Here is an 18,814-nt window from a genome sequence, read left to right on the forward strand (position 1 = left end):
CTTTCTTTTTGTTAAAAAAATGACTGTGTAATGTCTCTTTCCAGTGGATGGATTTAATTTGCTGTGGCTGTTGATATATCTGGCCTAATTCCTGCCCTGTTTGTGAACCGAAGTAAGCTAGACAGAGCGGAGGTGAGAAATAGGCAGGAGATGACAGTGGATAGGACCAGGAGGGACGAGGGGGGATTGTCAGGGGCGCCAAGGAGCGAGGCTTCGTTCACCCCGAGTAACGGGTGCATGGGGGTACAGTTTCCTGAGATAAGAGACAGAGGAGGGGCTGCACGGTCTGCTGGCGCAAGTGACAGGTGCCGTTTGGACATGAGTTATGAGCATCTGCTTTTCCTGTTCTCAGGGCAGTGAACCCTTCAAGATGGAATTCACTCTTTTCCTTTAAAGAGACCCCATCAACCCATAATCTTTTTTGACATTCTTAAAATGTGCCTCTAAAGTGTGGGTACATAGTAACCAGAATGTCATTTTTGGTCTTGTTCAGTCTAGCGTTTGGAAATGGGCTCCCAGTCTCTTAATCTGTTTATTGCTGCAGATTATACTACAGGAAATATTTTAGAACCAAAAAAACCCCTAAACCAGAAAACAAATAACTTCTCATTTTCTAGCCTGTTACTTTGGGTTTTTTTTTCAATCCAGGTTTTGGATAGCAAATGTATGTTTAAAAAAAATTCAGGTGCCAGCCTCATGGTGTAGCGGTTAAGTTCACTCACTCCACTTTGGCGCCCTGGGATTTATGGGTTCGGATCCCGGGCGAGGACCTCACACACCACTTGTCAAGCCATGCTGTGGCAGGTGTCCCACATATAAAGTAGAGGAAGATGGGCATGGATGTTAGCTCAGGGCCAATCTTCCTCGGCAAAAAGAGGAGGATTGGTGGTAAATGTTAGCTCAGGGCTAATTTTCCTCCACCAAAAAAAAATTCAAATGATTATTTATAGTCAAATACTGTTATTTATGTAGGGTCATCAATGAACATTAGATTGAATGGAAATGAGATTAAATACGGAATTACCTCTTTTAGCTTCCTGATGCTCATTGAGCATTGGGCTTGTGGCGTTTCCTGAGTGCCTTTTGTGCGAGGTTCAGGTGTAGACGGCACTGTCAGTCATCCTGTGTTTTTTCAAACCTGCTTCACTCTATGGAAGACAGTTCTGACCATCGTTTACTCCCCAGGATAGACCGGTGCTAAACTGAGAACAACACTGATTTCTATTCACTACTGATTTACAGAGCGTGGCGTTTTTAAAGGCTATTTAAAAAAAAAGGAATTTTCAATTAAAAATTTCTACTTTAATTAAAAACTTTTACTTTTTAAAATTTCATTTTCAGTTTCATCTATATACCCTAGACTTTTAAAATTCCTGCGTAAGTTATATATAATCAGTCTCTTTTTTTCTTTACCTTTTGTGTTCATTATTTGAATTTTCATTTTTATTTCTATCTGGTATATGGTTTTACTGAACCTCAGATGTTATTTCAGATTCTTCTGTGATTTATAAAAGTTGTTTTTATTGCTCATTGGTCTTTTAAAGTGACTCTTGGTTGGAAAGGGTGGGGGGAGTTATTTGCTCAAAACTCCCTTGAGGATAGGAGCCAGCCTTCTCTTCTACCTTCCTTGGCACTTGGAGTGCAAGTCTGCACGGAATGTAAGGCCAGAAATAGTCCTGCCTTCTCTGCTGGCCGACCGTTTACTTGTCTTACAGCCCAGGCTTTCAGCAGTGAGTACAACAGCTGCTTCATATTTAACCCTCGAGTACTGCGTGTCTGGAGGTTGTCATTTTGTGTCATTAAACTCAGGGTACAGTTTAAAAAGTTTTCTATGTCTCACCTATTTAAGATAAAATTATAAAATTTCTGCATTGAAAGTCAAATTGAATTCTGAATCCTCATTAGAGATTTGACAGCTTCAACTTTTCTGTCCCCATATAATGTCCTTGTTTTTATTCTTCCTGTGTTTATGAAATTGCATCTTTAACCTTTTCTTAAAAGCCTCGCGTGGGTTCAACATTTGTGAGAAGACAGCACTGGGGTAGTCAATTACATGAAAGTCTATTAGGACCAATATAATTAGAATATTAGCCATACACATTATTTTGATCTATTAGAAACGGAAAAGAACTCAAAGACAAAAATCCATAATTGAGTAAGTATGGGAACATTTTCAGTGGAAACCCCTCTTAGTTTTAAAAAGCTCTATTTGTATAGGTTTCTAGAAGCTACTTACTATAATTGGGTCTCAGCAGGTTGGATGTTCTTTTTTTTCTTTGAGGAAGATTAGCCCTGAGCTAACTGCTGCCAATCCTCCTCTTTTTGCTGAGGAAGACTGGCCCTGAGCTAACATCCATGCCCATCTTCCTCTACTTTATACATGGGACGCCTACCACAGTATGGCTTTTGCCAAGCGGTGCCGTGTCCACACCCAGGATCTGAACTGGTGAACCCTGGGCCGCCGAGAAGCGGAGCATGCCAACTTAACCGCTGCGCCACCAGGTCGGCCCCTTGAACATAGATGCTCTTGATATTCTTTTGACTTGATGGTGCACTGATTTTTTTCCTGATAATGAATATTCATAAGTTGAGTGTTACCTCATAAATCTGGTGATCCTATTTTGAATGCCCTCCCATTACTCGATTGCTCCATCCTGCATTATTTTTCTTTATAGCACTTTTAGTCTTTGTGTTATTATTATTGCTGTTACTGTCGATTAGCAAAATGTGAGAATGGGGTAAGTGCCTTTTTTTACACTGTCGTGTCCCTTCAGCAGTGCCTAGGACAGAGTAGATAGGTCCTCACTAAATATTGTGGAATGAATAGTCCTTTTAGTCAGTAATAGTCTTTGTCCTTTTAGGCAGTACAATCAAAACATGTTGCTTACTTGTTTTTTCAGTACAAAAGGGAAAAAGTAAAGTAAATGTTCCAGGTAGTATCACCTTCCAGGTAACCATGTAACTTATTTATACATAACACAGTTTTTCCCCACAATAAAGAGTCCGGGCTGTGCACACCATTTTACAACTTACTTTCTTCACCTAACATTGTATGATAGTATGTTATGGTGCAAATAAAACATTTATAATGTAACCACTCCCATCTCGATGGACAGTGTGGCTTCAGCCTAACAGGTCCAGAATCATGTATCTGCAGTTTCAAAATCTAAACGTCTGAAAACAAAAGGTCCTTCCTTCCTTCCATCCCTCCCTCCCTACTTCCCTTGATAACCTGTGATGTCAAAACCCTTCTTGAGCTGACCGGAAGTTCTTTATAGTCTTTATTCATCCACCTTAGTGTGAGTGTACCCGTATGCGTCATTCACATGTCTTCATGTTTGAATATCTGCTGTTTCCCAGCCCAGGAGGGTGGGCGGTGGTCGTGGTGAGCTGTGTGAGCTAGCATCTGCTCCGTGTACCCACAGTCTGTCCAAAATCCAAAGCGCGGAATTGTAAAATGCATCTGTCCCCCAAAATCCTGCCGCGTGGATTTGGAAAACAATCTTTTCATGCTTATGCGAGTATCTTTTTTTTTTTTTTTTTAAAGATTTTATTATTTCCTTTTTCTCCCCAAAGCCCCCCGGTACATAGTTGTATATTCTTCGTTGTGGGTCCTTCTAGTTGTGGCATGTGGGACGCCGCCTCAGCGTGGTCTGACGAGCAGTGCCATGTCCGCGCCCAGGATTCGAACCAACGAAACACTGGGCCGCCTGCAGCGGAGCGCGCGAACTTAACCACTCGGCCACGGGGCCAGCCCCCTTATTCGAGTATCTTTAATATACATTCCAAGAAGTGATTCAAAGGAGGTATCGTGCAGCTTTTGAAATTAGGGAGAAAAGTAGTATATACGTTTTTTAGAAAGAAGAAATGGAATTAGAATTTTGGAGCACCTTGGATTGTTATTCAGTAATATGTTAATGAATTTTTTGCAAACTGGTTTAAATTAATGTTTCCAATCATTCAATTTTTAAAAGTAATTTTTGTATATAGTGTACATACTCTTTTGAAAGCCATAATTTATTTAACCAAGCATTTTGGTAATTTTAGCTTATCTCCAAAGTTTTGTTGTCACAGAGAGCAGAGGACAGAAACTGTTAGCTGATAATGAGTACAATAAAGCAAAAATCACCAAATGTCAGGCAGGTTTCTAAAATGTTTAAGTACACAAGCTGACTCAAATATCCATGGTGCACAGCAAGTACCAATATTTGCGAAAGAGGGCTTGGGGATTTGTGTTTTTGACTGAATTGTCTCCTCCCTCAAATCTGGTTCCGTCTGGTTCTCTGCTGTTTGGCGGCTGATTGTGTTCAGGGAAACAACAGCAAAGAAGCAACTGGTTTTGTTTTGTGAAATATTGAGTGACATCTATTATATGGAAACAATTCATTTTTAAAGTGGTCCTCACCCCTCTCTTGCTCATAAACCCTGCAAAAGATGTCACACTCTACCGCAGTGAAGTCTCTTTTTGGAAGGGGACACTAGGTAAAGGCTGCCTTAACTGTGTGTGCACCTCATGGTAGGGCTGTAACATCCAAGTCGTTACTAGTTTACTGGGCTTTCTAAAGCAGCAGCAATAATGCAGACTTCTCCAAAACACAGCACTCTAAACATATATTTTTTATTGCAGTTAATTGAGGCTGAGTGAAAACCCAAAATAGAGATTTTGGTTAATAAATGCTTCTATAAACGCAACAACAACAACCATCCATGGTTTCTGACACTTTCAGCTATAAAATAACACATTTACAATGAGACTATTTTTAAATGCGGGCTATACACAAATGTAGGAAGGAAAAAATCTCCTACTCCTACCACTTGGACAACCAGTGTTAATATTTTCGTGTACTAGTGCTCTGACTTTTCTGTACATGCATTGTTTACATACTTGAAATTGTGCAAAACACAATACCTTTTTAAAACAAAAGCACATTCTCCCTGTTAACTCTGTCAGTGCTTTTATAGTTAAAATAGCCATTAGTATTTTCCTGATTATAAGAATGATTATTGTGGAAAATTAGGAAAGTAATCCAGAATAAAGAAAAAAATCACCCATAAATTCATCAGGCAGTGTTGTATATGTATATTTTCTTCATATATGTAATATACGTCTTTACATCGCAGAACTCATACTGCGATGTCCTCACCATTCCAAACTTAAACATAATTTTTATAAACTATTTGAAAATACCTTTGCATGCAGATACGTGGATGAATGCTTTTACTGGGGAAAATAGGAAAGTACAAAAGAGAATTAAAATCACTGGTTCATCTTCCCACCAGCAGTAACATCTGATATTCTTCTGGTGTATTTATTAACTCAGTCTTTTTAAAATGCATACATTTACATTTTTATGAAAAGAATATCATACTGTTTTTTAAACAATAAATTTAATGTATTTCATAGATACTTCAGCCTCTTACTGGAGACATTTGGATTATTTTCATGTTTCACCGAGTATATTTTTGGTAATGTTTTTTCTGTATTTTAGACTTGTTCCAAAGTAAATTCTAAGTAATAGAGTTACTTTGTCAAGAGGTGTAAGCATTTTAAAATCTTATCGTTTAAAAAAAGAGAGAAGGATTTTCAAAAGAACTGTACCGACTTAACGACCCTCCCAGCAGCTCATGGCGGTTTTTACGCTCCTTGCCGACTGTAGCTTCAATGACGTTTCAGCGCGCTTTGTTTCGGGGTAGCTTTCCCTGTACTCACGCAGAAGCCTGAGTGTGAATTTGTCAGTGAGATACTCTGCAGGAGGCTTCTGTCATTAATAATTGGGAGACATTCAGTCACAGGACCTCTTTTGCCTGCATTTGTCAGCGGAGGTGCAGGGGAAGCCAGTGCCGCGTGGAGAGTAGGGAGGGGAGCTCTGGCCCGAGCCCGTGTTCCGTCCTCTCCCAGCTTCCTGTCTGCCGTGGGTGTCGCAGCTGCGGTCACTCTCTGCGCCTCTTGCTCCTTCCATGTTCTCCTGATGGCATTTGAGGGTGGACTTCAGGTTGGGTCCTGAGAACGCCTGCCCTACTGCGAAGAACGAGCATGAAAAGCTGGCTTGATGTGCAAAGGAAAAGCAGAGCTGAGGCCCCACGTGAAAAGCATTGATTAAATAATCATAATATATTAATATATGATTTACGTACCATTTATATTTATGTTATGATTATATGGTTATTTGTTTATTGACATAGTTTCTGCTACATAGAATAGCTGCCCCTTTTTACGTGTCACATTAACTAACTGTGGTTGTGTTTACCGTTGGAAGTGTTTCGGCATAGGCGGCCGGGTTCTCAGTGCTGTGGTGTTGTGAACAGCATCTGCCCCTCAGCCCTACCAGTTTGGTTTTCCATCCAAACACTCAGGGCTCTCCTGCCTGTCCTGATGACAGAGACTGATGCTCACCTTCACTGCCTCTCTGCTCCCCAGGCTTTTACAGAACGTGCCTTCGTTTGGGACTTCAGAGCCTTTGAGGTGCAGCTCTGATGTCTGTCTCTACTTTCCCATATTTTCTTTCTCTTTTAAGGCTTCATGCAAAACTCTTACTCTTGTTCTGCTATCCCTTTTCTTTTCCAAACTCTTTTTCCATTCTTTAATTGTCTCCTGGAGGCACAGCTTGGGAATATTGGGACCAAATTTCTCATGTTATGTTACTCCCAAAAGAAATGCAAAGAGCCGTGCATCCTGTTCTCCTTTTTTGCTTAAGGGAAATGGGCAGTTGGCTAAGGATCACTACATAATCAACCGTGTGCAAACAGCCACTCCAGGATCCTTGTTATACCAACAGCCGCCCACACTCTGGTGGAGTGTTCAAGTTCCAGACAGGGACATTTAGTAGAGTAGGCAACAAAAGGCATGTTTGTTTATTAGAAACTTTGCTTTGCAACTTTGTGAACCAGCACAGTTGGTCATAATTAGAAAAAGTCTTGAGTGAGCTGTTCTCCCTGTTTTGAGAGACAAATGCTTCAAAACGTTTTGATGTATCTGGACCACTTGCTCTTGCTAAAGACATCAGATTTACTTCTGAAGAACCTCATTGTCCCCTCGCAAGCATATGTCTGTTAGCAGTCATTCTGAATATCCAGATACTTACCCACTAGTATTTTCTAAAACAATATTTAAATAGTATGCTGTATAAACCACATTTCTTTATTTCCTTCAAATGAGCCTTTTTTCATATATAAACTTTCTGGTGAAAATGATAGAAATGGACACTTTGTGGCAGTTTCTTTTCCTTAATTTATTAGGGTAGGCGAAAATTCAATAGATAAATATGGCATATGTATATTTCAGATGCCAATATAACAGTCACTTGAGTTCCTTACGCTTGTTACAGTGGCATTCGGTTAGACCCAGGATGTTAATCGTTATGTCCTTCTTTTGCCACCTCTTCACCACGTGAGCTATTCCTTGTGTTGGGTTTGCTGGGGAAGCTGGCTTCCTCTTCATAGACCCAAGTTTAGGAAACATAAATCACCATTAGTAGGTTATTTGCAGAAACCAAAGCCTAGATTGGAAGAATTGATCAAATAAGTGCTTTTGAGAGACAAATAATTTGTTTAAATACAACATAGCAGTTTAAATTCTGGGGAAATCTAGAGCCAAATACCCTGACCTTAATGGCTTTGGAGAAAGTATTGCTTTTCATAGTCTCCAACCCTTGGAAAGCAATGGCTTCTTCAGCCAGTCATGCAAAAGCAGTTCCAGAACACACACAGCCCCGTGTTTTTGATGGAAGCTGAAAACAGCAATACCATGTATGAGTGGAATACATTCTTTATTACTTCATCTGTAGAACATTTTTGTGGTGGGTATAAGAGAATGAGAAACATAGGCTGCACAGTGCTTTCCAGGTCTTCCACGGTCTCTTTCTTTGCCTATTTTTTCATTTCTTTATGATGAAAACCGTGATCCTCCTTGAGGAAGCCAGGTGGGCTGAGGCACAGGATTTAAGGCACAAAGAGTCGTCTTGGCTGCACGCTCCTGCTCGCATTTGCCCTCTGCCATGTCCTTTGTAACATCACACCTAAGGTGCAACAAGCAGGTGGGACTAACCTGCTGAAGGTGCAAATTCTAGAACTTTCCTTCTCCCTAATTCTTCAATGTTTAATTCTTGCTACCAGGAAGTACTACCCTAAATCTCTCAGGCTGTCTTCAGTTATTTCTTGAACTTGTTTTTTTTGACACAGAGCACTAAGCAGAAATATAATAACCAGCAACCATTTCTTTTAAATACGTATCAAAATGTCTAATTCTGGACTTTACACCTCTACAAGGAAATTGTATTAGAGTGTATCTAGGTGTCATTTCTGCAGGAGCACTGGAGACTGAGTAAGCTTCCTGTTCTGAGGCATCTGCCTCCTGCTGGAACCACGTGTACCAACTGCAGGGGTCTGGTTAAATGTTTCTTCTAGTCTTGCCTCTGCCTCCACACTATAACAGGATTTTTTTTTTTTTTTTAAAGATTTTTTTTTTTAATTTTTTCCTTTTTCTCCCCAAAGCCCCCCGGTACATAGTTGTGTATTCTTCGTTGTGGGTTCCTCTAGTTGTGGCATGTGGGACGCTGCCTCAGCGTGGTCTGATGAGCAGTGCCATGTCCGCACCCAGGATTCGAACCGACGAAACACTGGGCCGCCTGCAGCGGAGCGCGCGAACTTAACCACTCGGCCACCGGGCCAGCCCTATAACAGGATTTTTTAACTCCTTTCTATAGATTCTTGCTTAAAGGTAAATCTCAAAAGAAAATGCTAATATTCTCCTCTTATGCACTGGTAAACAGCAAGCAACATTTCAAGCTGTCGCTTTTAAATACCTGTTTAAGTAGCCTGTTTATATTATTCTGTGCAAACTTTTTTGAAATCGTATAAAATATACACACAGTTTGGTCACCATGTGGTAGAGAGAGAAATCAATAGGTGTCATTTCTAAATAATCTGAAGGGCATGGAAGAAATGAGCTTTATTAATAAAAGTAGAGAATTATGAAATTATTTTTAAGGAACTATTTTTTTCTTATTATTACTTATCAAGGTTTTCCTGTAATAAGATACTATGCTTCCAAATCTAGAAACATTTTTGTTGTTGTTGGCAAGGAAATATACTGTTGACTTTGATTGTAATCTATTTACTTAGAATGAGATCTCCAATATCATTTAGAAAATGTCGTGTGGTCTGGGGAGTATAAAGTTAGGCTGTCAGACCCAGCTCCTGCTTCTCTCTCAGACCAGCCGCTGTTCTTGGGAGAAAATATAAGCTCCGCTATCAGACTTAAATGTCTTGTAAAACTATTGAGTGGTTTATTTTATGGTTTTCAGAAACCTCTCACTTCAGTAGGTAATCTGTGCAAACTCCTATTACAGAGTAATAAGTCCTAAAACCTACGGGAGTCGGTTTCTAGGTGTATAAATCTTTGGGGTATATAAGGGAGGCTAGGAAGGTAGAAGCAGATAATTATCACTGTGGTGCAGGTAGGCTGTTAGCTTTAACCTTTCTGATAAAGCCCCCAGGGCGTTCATGCTAAGCAAGCACTGGCTGCTTTTGTTTGACCATTAAATCTGGAACAGGTAGTGCCTGTTAGTGCAGAACGATTCTTGTGACCAGACGTCCATTCTGCACGGTTTCTCGTGAATTAACAGAATTACACTCATATTATTAAAAGCACAAATATCTGTTTAAATTATAGGGGACTTCCGTTGCTCTCCTGCTAAAGTGAATAAGTATTTTAACACAAAGACAAGCCTTCAACCCATCTTATTCTTTGAGGCCATGGGAATATCATCCTTCACTGGCAGAAAGATCAGAGAGGTGGGGGAGGGTGGGAAATAGAAAACTCCAGCCTGGTTCTTTCTACTAAACACTGAATACACCTAGATAAAGGAGGAAGAAACCTCCTGGGGAGTCCCCCAACTCCCACCCTCCAGAAATTCTCTGAGCTCTTGCAGATGTATCAGGAATGGAGTGGGGAAGGGAGTTTGGGGCAAGCGAGAGGCAGCATTTGGGAAAATGGGGATGTGTGTCTGTCTAGTCTGTCTGTCTACCCATTCACTCATTTGTTCCGTCACCCGCCTTACCAAGTGTTCCATGTCGTCCACGGATCCTTCAGTTGTCTTTCCCTGTGACGCCTCCTCTCTCTGAGATTCCTCTCCTCCTGCAGGCTAGCTTCTGTCCTTCAACCCCAGGGCTGCAGTTTTGTCTTTCCAAACTCGACTGGAATCAGATCTGATCATCGGAATTCTCCCGTCTCCAATAAAAAGATTAACAGCTAGGACATAGAAGCCGAGTTTTAAAACATCCTGTGAAACATTTTGCAAGTCACGTTCTAGTGAAAGCACTTTATTGTTTCTAGTTAAGTCAGAAATAGTTGATGCAGGCTGAGTACTATTCTACTCTCTCCGACATGCCGTACTTTGGACCTCGGATTATCGCTTCTTAGGAAATACTCCCAGTCCTACAATCTATCTTCAAATATGCACAGCTAATATTTGCCCTGTGTAAATAAGTATTCATTGCAACAAGTGTAAATTGTCTACCTTGCCAAAGTGATCATTTTTTTTAGTGAGAAAGAAAACAGATCATCTTTTTTTCCTTTTAATCCAACTCCTAGATTTTGATGAATTGTTAGAAAATCCATCTGTTTTTTGTCACTTCCTATTATTTAGTTACAAGTTTATTTTTAGAGCACAGTTTACACAAGTTTTATTAAACAGTTTGCTTTTTATTGGCTGGTTCTTGATCTTGTCTGTAGAAAACTTAGAAGTGTGTATTTCAGAATCACAGCTAAAGAAGCGCTCAGCTGATAAGCACAACAGTGGACAGAGATAAGTGAGCGTGGAGGATGAGAACAGAGCATGGAATATTCCTTGCTTTTCTAATTATTTAGAAACTGTGTATCTCAGTGGGCTATAGCTTTTTTTAAATAAAACAGCTTAATTGAGTTATAACTTACATCCTATAAAATTCATTTGTTTTAAGGGTACAATTAAATCATTTTTAGTAAGTTTACAGCATTGTGCAAACACATCACTATCTAATTTAGAACATTTCTGTCATCCCAGAAAGAAGCTTCTGGCCTATTTGCAGTCACTCTCCATTCCCACCAGCAGCCACAGGCAACCACTGTTGATAGGCTGTGTCTTTCTCTAACAACTGGATGCAGAGCTGAAGTTGTCCGATCTTCCTTAACACAGGATAATAAATAAGTACCAGGAATCAAAATGTCTCTTCTCCACCCAAGCATCTGTCTCCCAAGGTTCAGAAGTGCATGACTGGTAGCTGCTTTTTCAATTCTATCTTTTACATTAAAAAAATTTTTTTTCTCAATCCATTTTCAGAATAGTGTCACTAAGCTCTCTTACAAGCCTGCCCCTTTCCCTAATTTCGATCTCTCATAGCTATGCAGATGTGAGAGCTAGAATGATCTAAAACAGACTCTTTTTCACGTTACTTTTGTTGGGAAAGTATTTTACAAATATCCGTGATAAGTTTTTAGTAAGCAGTGGGATCTCCTTTTCAGTTTTCAAGAACTTCTTAGTAAAAATATTTAACAAATTTTGTGGGTGCTTCTGGAATAGAAGGCTGCGACTCGCAAGGCCCCTTGCACCTGTAAGCATGTTAATGCACAGCTGTTTTAGGTGGGAAAATTTGTACAAGCAAGTTAAGCTCTAACACTGTTAATAAGGAAAAGTTGAGATGTGCTGGTCTCTGAAGAAATTTTATAGGTATGAAATTTAGTTAAACTAGATCCTGTTAACATAGAGATATATCTGTATTATGAACTTAATGTGATTTATTAGTAACAGTAACTATAATTAAATGGCACATAGGGTAACAGAGACATGCTTAACAGACTCCTTCCTCCTCCCCGTAAGAGATGGGAATTATATATTAAATTTTTTCTGAAAAAAAGTTCAGTTTTCTGAATAAAAATTGCTGTGGCAGGTATCCCATGTATAAAGTAGAGGAAGATGGGCACGGATGTTAGCTCAGGGCCAGTCTTCCTCAGCAAAAAGAGGAGGATTGGCAGCAGATGTTAACTCAGGGCTAATCTTCCTCAAAAAAAGAACAGGGGCTCCTGAGGTCTGATTTCTGGTTCAAATCGGGGCCATGCCACTTCTTACCTGCCCGACCTTGGACGTCTCATTTTATCTCAATTTCTTTTCTTTGAAATATTTCCTAGGGTTGTTATGAGGATTAATTAGATAATACACAAAACACAGTACCTGGCACATAAGTAACATCGGCTGAGAATGTTACATTGTGGCTGTTTGATTCTACAACTTGACTTTTTAATGGCTTTATGGTGACAACTGGGTTTTCTTTTTTAAAATTTGAGAAAGATTGTGTGTGTCTGTTAAACTCGTCAGTTCTTTGTTTCCATTGATATTTAATTCAGTTCTGTTTTAAGACCTAGTTTTTCTCAAGCCTTTAAACACTGTATAATTTTTATTCATAATTCCAATTTGTAAATAGTAGAAATATTTTCTTTCAACAACGTTTAACTTCTGTCTTCAACAGATTACATTTTTTAAATATTACAAACCATATATAAACTTAGATAAGTTTCCTTGATTTTTAAACTATACTTACACATTTAATACATCTTACCTTCTTATCTACTGCAAATGCACAACCAGGCCAACATAGAAATTTAGCAAAGTGTTTGTAAGCCCTCGGGCAGGAGCTCCTGTCTGTGCTCAGTGTCCTCTGCGGATGCCATCAGTGAGCCTCAGGTCAGAACTGCTGTGGGAGCCTCACGGGGTGGGGGGGGTTATGAGTCACACTTGGACCTTTTCTCATAGCCTTGAGTATCTGCCATGTGGCCCCTGACCTGTTTTTCGTAAACCATAACCTCTGATATGAATGATTTACATTCTACATGTCCTATTCAGATCTAAGTGTGAACTTAATTGGATACTGTGTCCGTCTTATGTGGTATTTATATACTTGTCTCACTGTTTCGTGCAGTTACTATATCAAAATACAGGTTTTATAATATTAAGATAACTATAATTTATCTAATTATAATTTAACCAATACCCTGTTGTTGGATACTAGGCCATTTCCAATTTTCTCTTATAAATAACTGTGTTGAAAGCATACTTATAGAAATATTTTGTGTACATCCATCCTTATTTCCTTTGGATAAACTCCCAAAATGGAATAACTGGCTGCCATTTCCCCGATATTAGTTATATAATGTAGTCTGACATCTACGGGGCAAACCCTCTGCTGCTGCTCCCATTTTACTCCCTGGTAAACCTTAGAATCATTTTGTCAAATTACAGGAAAAGCCTGTTGGTATTGTTAAGAGAAAATGACTAATGTTGTATTAATATGGTAATGCCAAACCCTTTATGGTATAATAGAGGTGGTGGCAATAAAACAGAAGCAGAACAATATGTTTTCTTGTAAAGTTCCCTTAAGGATGAAGACAGGAGCACCAGTGGAGGACTTTTCCTCTAAATGTTAGAATGCATACTCCACAGCTACGATGTGATATTGGCATTGAAAGAGTGTAGCTATATACGCCTCTATTCCTCCTATTGAATACTTTCTCTCCCAACAATCCAGGTGGATGTTGAATTTTATCAAATGCCTTTTTGACTTTACTCAAGATGATCATCATATCTTCGTTTGTTTTTTGCTGAGGAAGATTGGCCCTGAGCTAACATTGGTACCAATCTTCTTCCACTTTATATGTCGGTTGTCGTGACAGCATGGCTGACGAGTGGTGTTTGTCTGTGCCTGAGACCCAAACCCACGAACCCAGGCCGCCAAAGCAGAGTGCGCCAAACTTAACCACTATGCCATGGGGCCAGCCCCGAAGATGACCATGTCTTTTCTTTTTATATATGTTTGTATTGTATTACAATAATTTTCTAATTTGAAACCTTCCTTGCATTTCTGGAATAAATCATACTTAATTCTAAAAAAAATACTAACAAAACATCAGTGTACTAAAAGTTTCAGAGTTTTGCACTTGCCTACAAAAGGAAGATTAGTTTAACTTTTAAACATCATCCAGGTTAACTTCCAGTATTTTGCAATGTAAGAGAACTTGGAAAGCTTTTCCTCTGCTTTGTGCTCTGGCATAGACAAATGAACTAATGGGATTGCCATCCTCCAAGAGGAACTATTGTGGCTTTTGTCATTTTCCCAGATACTTACCGGTAGGAAAGGATCAGCATAGGAATGGCTATGTTGTAATCATCACCTTGATGAGAAACACTGCGTCTCAAGATTGGTTGACACATGATGAGTGTGCCTTGTATATTTAATCTTCTTAATGAAATCCCAAGGAAAATACCAACCCTGCCACTAATGACAGTAAACGGGCTTGGCTCTCACAGAGTGCTCCTACTCCTGGGAGCACAAAGCGCTTCATGATTAATTATTTCAGTCATTCTCACCGTTGTCCCATGAGGTGGGTGACTGAGTGCTTCCTTTAAAAAAAAAAAAAAAAAGAAATTAATTGTACTTTCTTCTGTTCTACATTCTGTGTTCTAGAACTAAGTAGCTACCTTATAAAGAGCCTCCGTATGTCCACGGGTGGCCCTGGCTTTCAGAGTCACCAGCCGCTTTTGGATACAAACCCCAAGCTCAGAGCAGATGTGGGGGAGTAAAGTCGGAGGGAGTTTGGATGGGAGGTTGGCAGGATGCCACGCGTTGGATGGCCTGGAGCTGGTGAAGACAGAGGGCGATGGCCGAGCTGGTGCTTTGGGACCTCCGTTAGAAGTGGTGATCTGGGCCGTGGAAGGTTTGCCTTTGAAAATATCTTCCTGAGGCCCTTCTTCATTATGCTGACTCTTCCCACAACATTGTTGCTGGGGTCCTGGAGAAAGCTGCCAGTCCAGTTTTCCAGAGAGGACGCTGGTCCTTTCTCATCCTGCTCTGATCTTAGCAGCTGGGGGCTTCACAGGGACAAGAGGAAGGTGAGGTGTCGGAAACCCTCAGTAATGCCTCTCAGCCCGTCTCCATCCTCCGGCGAGCCTCCGTTTCTCTGCCAGGCTCGCCGTCCTCTTGCTTCCACCTCCTCAAAAATGGACGGCCGCCTCTCGGGATGCCTCTTGCCGGGGAGCAGGGATGCTCGAAAGCTCCGGCCCTGCCTGGTGCTCGCCGCCTCCTTCCTTTACACTGTGCCATTCAGTTCTAGTTCTGTCTCTTCAGTTAGACGGCCAGGTCTGGGGCCATGTTTAGGTCACTGTATTTTTGGTTTCCACTCCTTTTAATTAATTGCCCCTGCGTAGCCCTCAGCGCTGGGGCATGAGGTGCACAGTGAACACTTGTGGTGGATCTCCTTGCCGTTCACCACTGTCCACAGATACCGCCTGTTCGGATTGACTGGGCCATGCTAACTTCTTTTTTCTTTGATTAAAAAAGGCTTAGCTGTCACCACTTTGAGTTTTTCCTCCCCCTTATTTTTTCTCTAAGTTACTGAAAGGGAAGCCTTTGAAATGCAAAGGATTATGCTTAAATTGTGCAGTGTTCTCTGGGTGGGGACTAATTACGAGGTTTGCAAACCTCTTCAGGTGGTTGGGTTCTGCAGCACGACTAAAATACTGCTTTCCTAAATTGAGAACAGCTGGGGCCGTGTGGCCAGCAAGTATAAAAGAGCTGGTGCTGGCGCCCGGGCTGGGGAGCAGGCTTAGCTCTTTGGAGCCTGTGGAGCTGAAGCCGAAGGCGCCCGGTCCTCCTCGATGTCGTGGTGGGTAAGGGCCCGAGCAGGGCCTCTGGGGACCAGTTTCTCTTGTTTGGTGGAAATTGTGGTGGCTGCATCAAAATGTTGTTAGTTACTAATCCACCTTTTCGATCGTAGTAAATTATTTTATCCTCCAGGTAACAGGTAGAATTTGTTACCTAAGTGAGACATGGCGAAGGCTTTATCTTTTCACTGTGTTGCTTTGAAGGCTGTCAGCTTTCCTCTTGTATGATGTGCATCTCTGAATATAAAAGAATAAACTGAAGCAGTGCCATTTCAAATATCTTGAGTGCATAGTTCTTAGATCATTTCTTAAAAGTGGTCACTTAAAAAGACTCCAGTTTTTAATAAGAAAACAGAGTTGACTATTTTGACAAGTGCAGAGAGTAACAATTATTCAATGCATGTGAGCAACCCATCACAGTTTTCTATTCTTTCTTTAAGGTTTGTAGAAAAGGTCCAGCCTTGGGAAGGAATGATGAGACCCGAGGGGAGGTTCTGGCTTATTATGACTTCATGGTTAGCAACAAGCAGCAGCGTCTGGTGCAGTGTTTGTAATGTTGGGTCCTGACTTTTAGTTAAAGAAACTTAAAAGGAATTGATTTCTAAAATGTTCCTATTTATACTGACTCCAGCTCAAAAAGACAAGAATTCCAAGAGAAAACAATTCAATATTTTATAAATAAACTCCATCTCAGCAGCTTTAACTATGTTCTGACGATATATTTATAAAGCAAATGGCTCTGGTATTTGTTTCCTTATTTTGATAATGTTTTTCTTTTGGGTGGTTGGCAATTGGACGAGCACAGTTTCTGAAGATACTTTTGTTTTGTTTTTACAGGTGGGGTAGTAACATCTTTTGGGGAAAGAGAGTTGGCTTCCTTTCCTGAAGGTGGTGAATGTACAGCAGAGATGCATGGCAGGAACGATAATCAGTTGACCGCCTTCTCTGTTTTGTGCTAGAAAACAGAATCAGTTGTAAGAATCCATGTTGATCTTGGAAATAGAAGGATTAAAAAAAGTTAAGTTTCCACCAAGAACAAGAACTTTCCCATCTCCCTTTTGATCTGAAGACTGGGGACAATGGATATCATAGAAACAGCAAAACTTGAAGAACACATAGAAAATCAAACCAATGATCCTGCAAACACTTACACGAGACCTGCAGAACCTGCTGAAGAGGAAAACAAAAATGGCAACAGTAAACCTAAGAGCTTGTCCAATGGGCTGCGGAAAGGTGCCAAAAAGTACCCGGACTACATCCAAATTGCCATGCCCACTGACTCAAGGAGCAAATATCCCCTTGAGTGGTGGAAAACAGGCATTGCCTTTGTGTACGCACTTTTCAACCTCGTCCTGACAACCGTCATGATCACAGTTGTACACGAGAGGGTCCCTCCCAAGGAGCTCAGCCCTCCACTCCCAGACAAGTTTTTTGATTACATTGATCGGGTGAAATGGGCATTTTCTGTATCAGAAATAAATGGGATTATATTAGTTGGATTATGGATCACCCAGTGGCTGTTTCTGAGATACAAGTAAGTAGGTCTAAGGTGTTTTTTGGGTTCGCTGCTAGTGTGTATTTAACTGAGAAGATATGTAATTGAAACAACGCTCTTGGTTTTATCTGGTAAATTCGGTCTTACCCAGGCATTTGATGAAAGGAAGCAATAGAAAGATCTACCACATTGAGCAAATCCAGTCCCTATTCAAGAAGCACGTACTGAGCAGCTGTGTAGGAATGTACAGAAGTGCTGTGGCGGCTGATTCAGTTTATGATTGAAGGTGTAGTTCCTGATTTCACGCACCTTGGCGCTGTGCTACTTGTGTGATAAAGCAGGAGGCTTGGAAAGGAGTGACACTCACTTCTCGTGTATTGTAGGCTCTTGGCGGGCGTGGAAGGAGTTGGCCAGGGAGCTGCTTCCTCCATTGCTCATAATATGATGACTACGTGGGCCCACAGTCTATAGCATGTGTTGAGGTTCACTTCTAATCAGGAGTTCTCAGATTTTACGTTTCTTTTCCTTTTGCCTATTGGCAATCCGGTCTCCAGGGTTTGTTTAAGAAACTGAATTTAGAAATGGGTCCTTGCGGTTTTGGTTTCAGATTTCTAAAGTAAACGTGCTGTCTGGTTTCCCTGTGGCACCACAAAGGAGCTCTCAGTTCACTGGTTTCCGTCTCCCCACTTTGGAACAGCAGGAGTCAGGAAGTAGGAAGCCAGGTGCTCTGGCTTTGAAGACACGTTAAAATAGGACGTAGCTCTGAAGTGGGTATTTTTGCTTCCCGGTGAATTCTGAGTGCTGGTCCGTAAAAGATAAGGCCCTGCAGTTCCCGTTTTCCTCTCACTCATCATTCAGATGTTTGTTCTCTACTTAGATTTTAGTAATTAAATCACTAAAATATGTTTGATCAAAACATTGCCCGTAAACTGAGGCTTTTGAAAATGTAATGTAGGCTTAGTCGATAAAATTCAAAAATTCAAAGTCAATAGGATTTCAGCATTAATGCCACAAGATCATTTTTAGAAGAGAATTTATGCTATATTGTTCTTTCAGTTCGTTGTTGCTTTGAGATTAGACGAATTCGATTTATGTTTGCTAAAGAATTCCCCAAGTGCAAGTTTGCAGTTTTGAAAACTTATTCCATAAACTGAAGTCATTCCTCAGCATTTTCCTTAATATGTGTAGAGACATAGCTATCAATTGTCTTTTACTTAGTACGGGAACTTTCTGCTGCTGAAGTTGTTGGTTATGGCATGCTTTATGCTAAAAGCAAAAAATGTGTTGAACTTTAGCATTTTTCTTTTTAGTGTCTGGAATTGACACTGAATACAAGAGAGCCTCCTTGGGCCAAAGACGTTTGCTTTCTCCTTTAATTTAGAGCAACGTTTTATTCACGTGTGTGTGAAGAGGGAAAGTTTGAAGCGTCTGGTGAGGAGCTTCTCCTGCCCTAAGTACAGTCTGTTTCTTTGCCTCTCCATCCAGAGAGTTGCTGTTCACTGCCTGTCCACTGCCGCCTGAGATTTCACCATGGCAAAACTTGGGGTCACACAGCTGGCCACACAACCCATCATCCAAAACTTGTTGGGGAAATCACACTAATTTTCTTTTTTACTTTTGAGGTAGAACT

At 40.6% G+C, this 18,814-nt stretch overlaps 1 protein-coding gene and 1 long non-coding RNA gene across 4 annotated transcripts in view; one reads left to right on the forward strand and one right to left on the reverse strand.

The window, feature by feature from the left end:
- Window positions 1-18,814, forward strand: part of SGMS2 (sphingomyelin synthase 2) — a 77,203-nt gene that overhangs the window by 40,564 nt on the left and 17,825 nt on the right. For all 3 annotated transcript variants that reach the window (XR_011501819.1, XM_070504547.1, XM_044767426.2), the window contains exon 3: window positions 16,527-17,223. Coding sequence is in view for 2 of the 3 variants with exons in the window: in XM_070504547.1 (XP_070360648.1) it covers window positions 16,769-17,223 (455 nt within the window). In the remaining variant the exon portion in view is untranslated. The remainder of the gene's footprint in view (window positions 1-16,526; window positions 17,224-18,814) is intronic.
- LOC123284598 (uncharacterized) lies at window positions 3,581-16,520 on the reverse strand. Its single transcript, XR_011501821.1, has 3 exons — window positions 14,155-16,520; window positions 10,059-10,249; window positions 3,581-6,019 (listed from the first exon to the last, which is right to left on the reverse strand). It is a non-coding gene; the product is annotated as an uncharacterized lncRNA (long non-coding RNA).

This window comes from Equus asinus, chromosome 3, assembly GCF_041296235.1.
Source record: "Equus asinus isolate D_3611 breed Donkey chromosome 3, EquAss-T2T_v2, whole genome shotgun sequence".
NCBI lineage: Eukaryota > Metazoa > Chordata > Mammalia > Perissodactyla > Equidae > Equus > Equus asinus.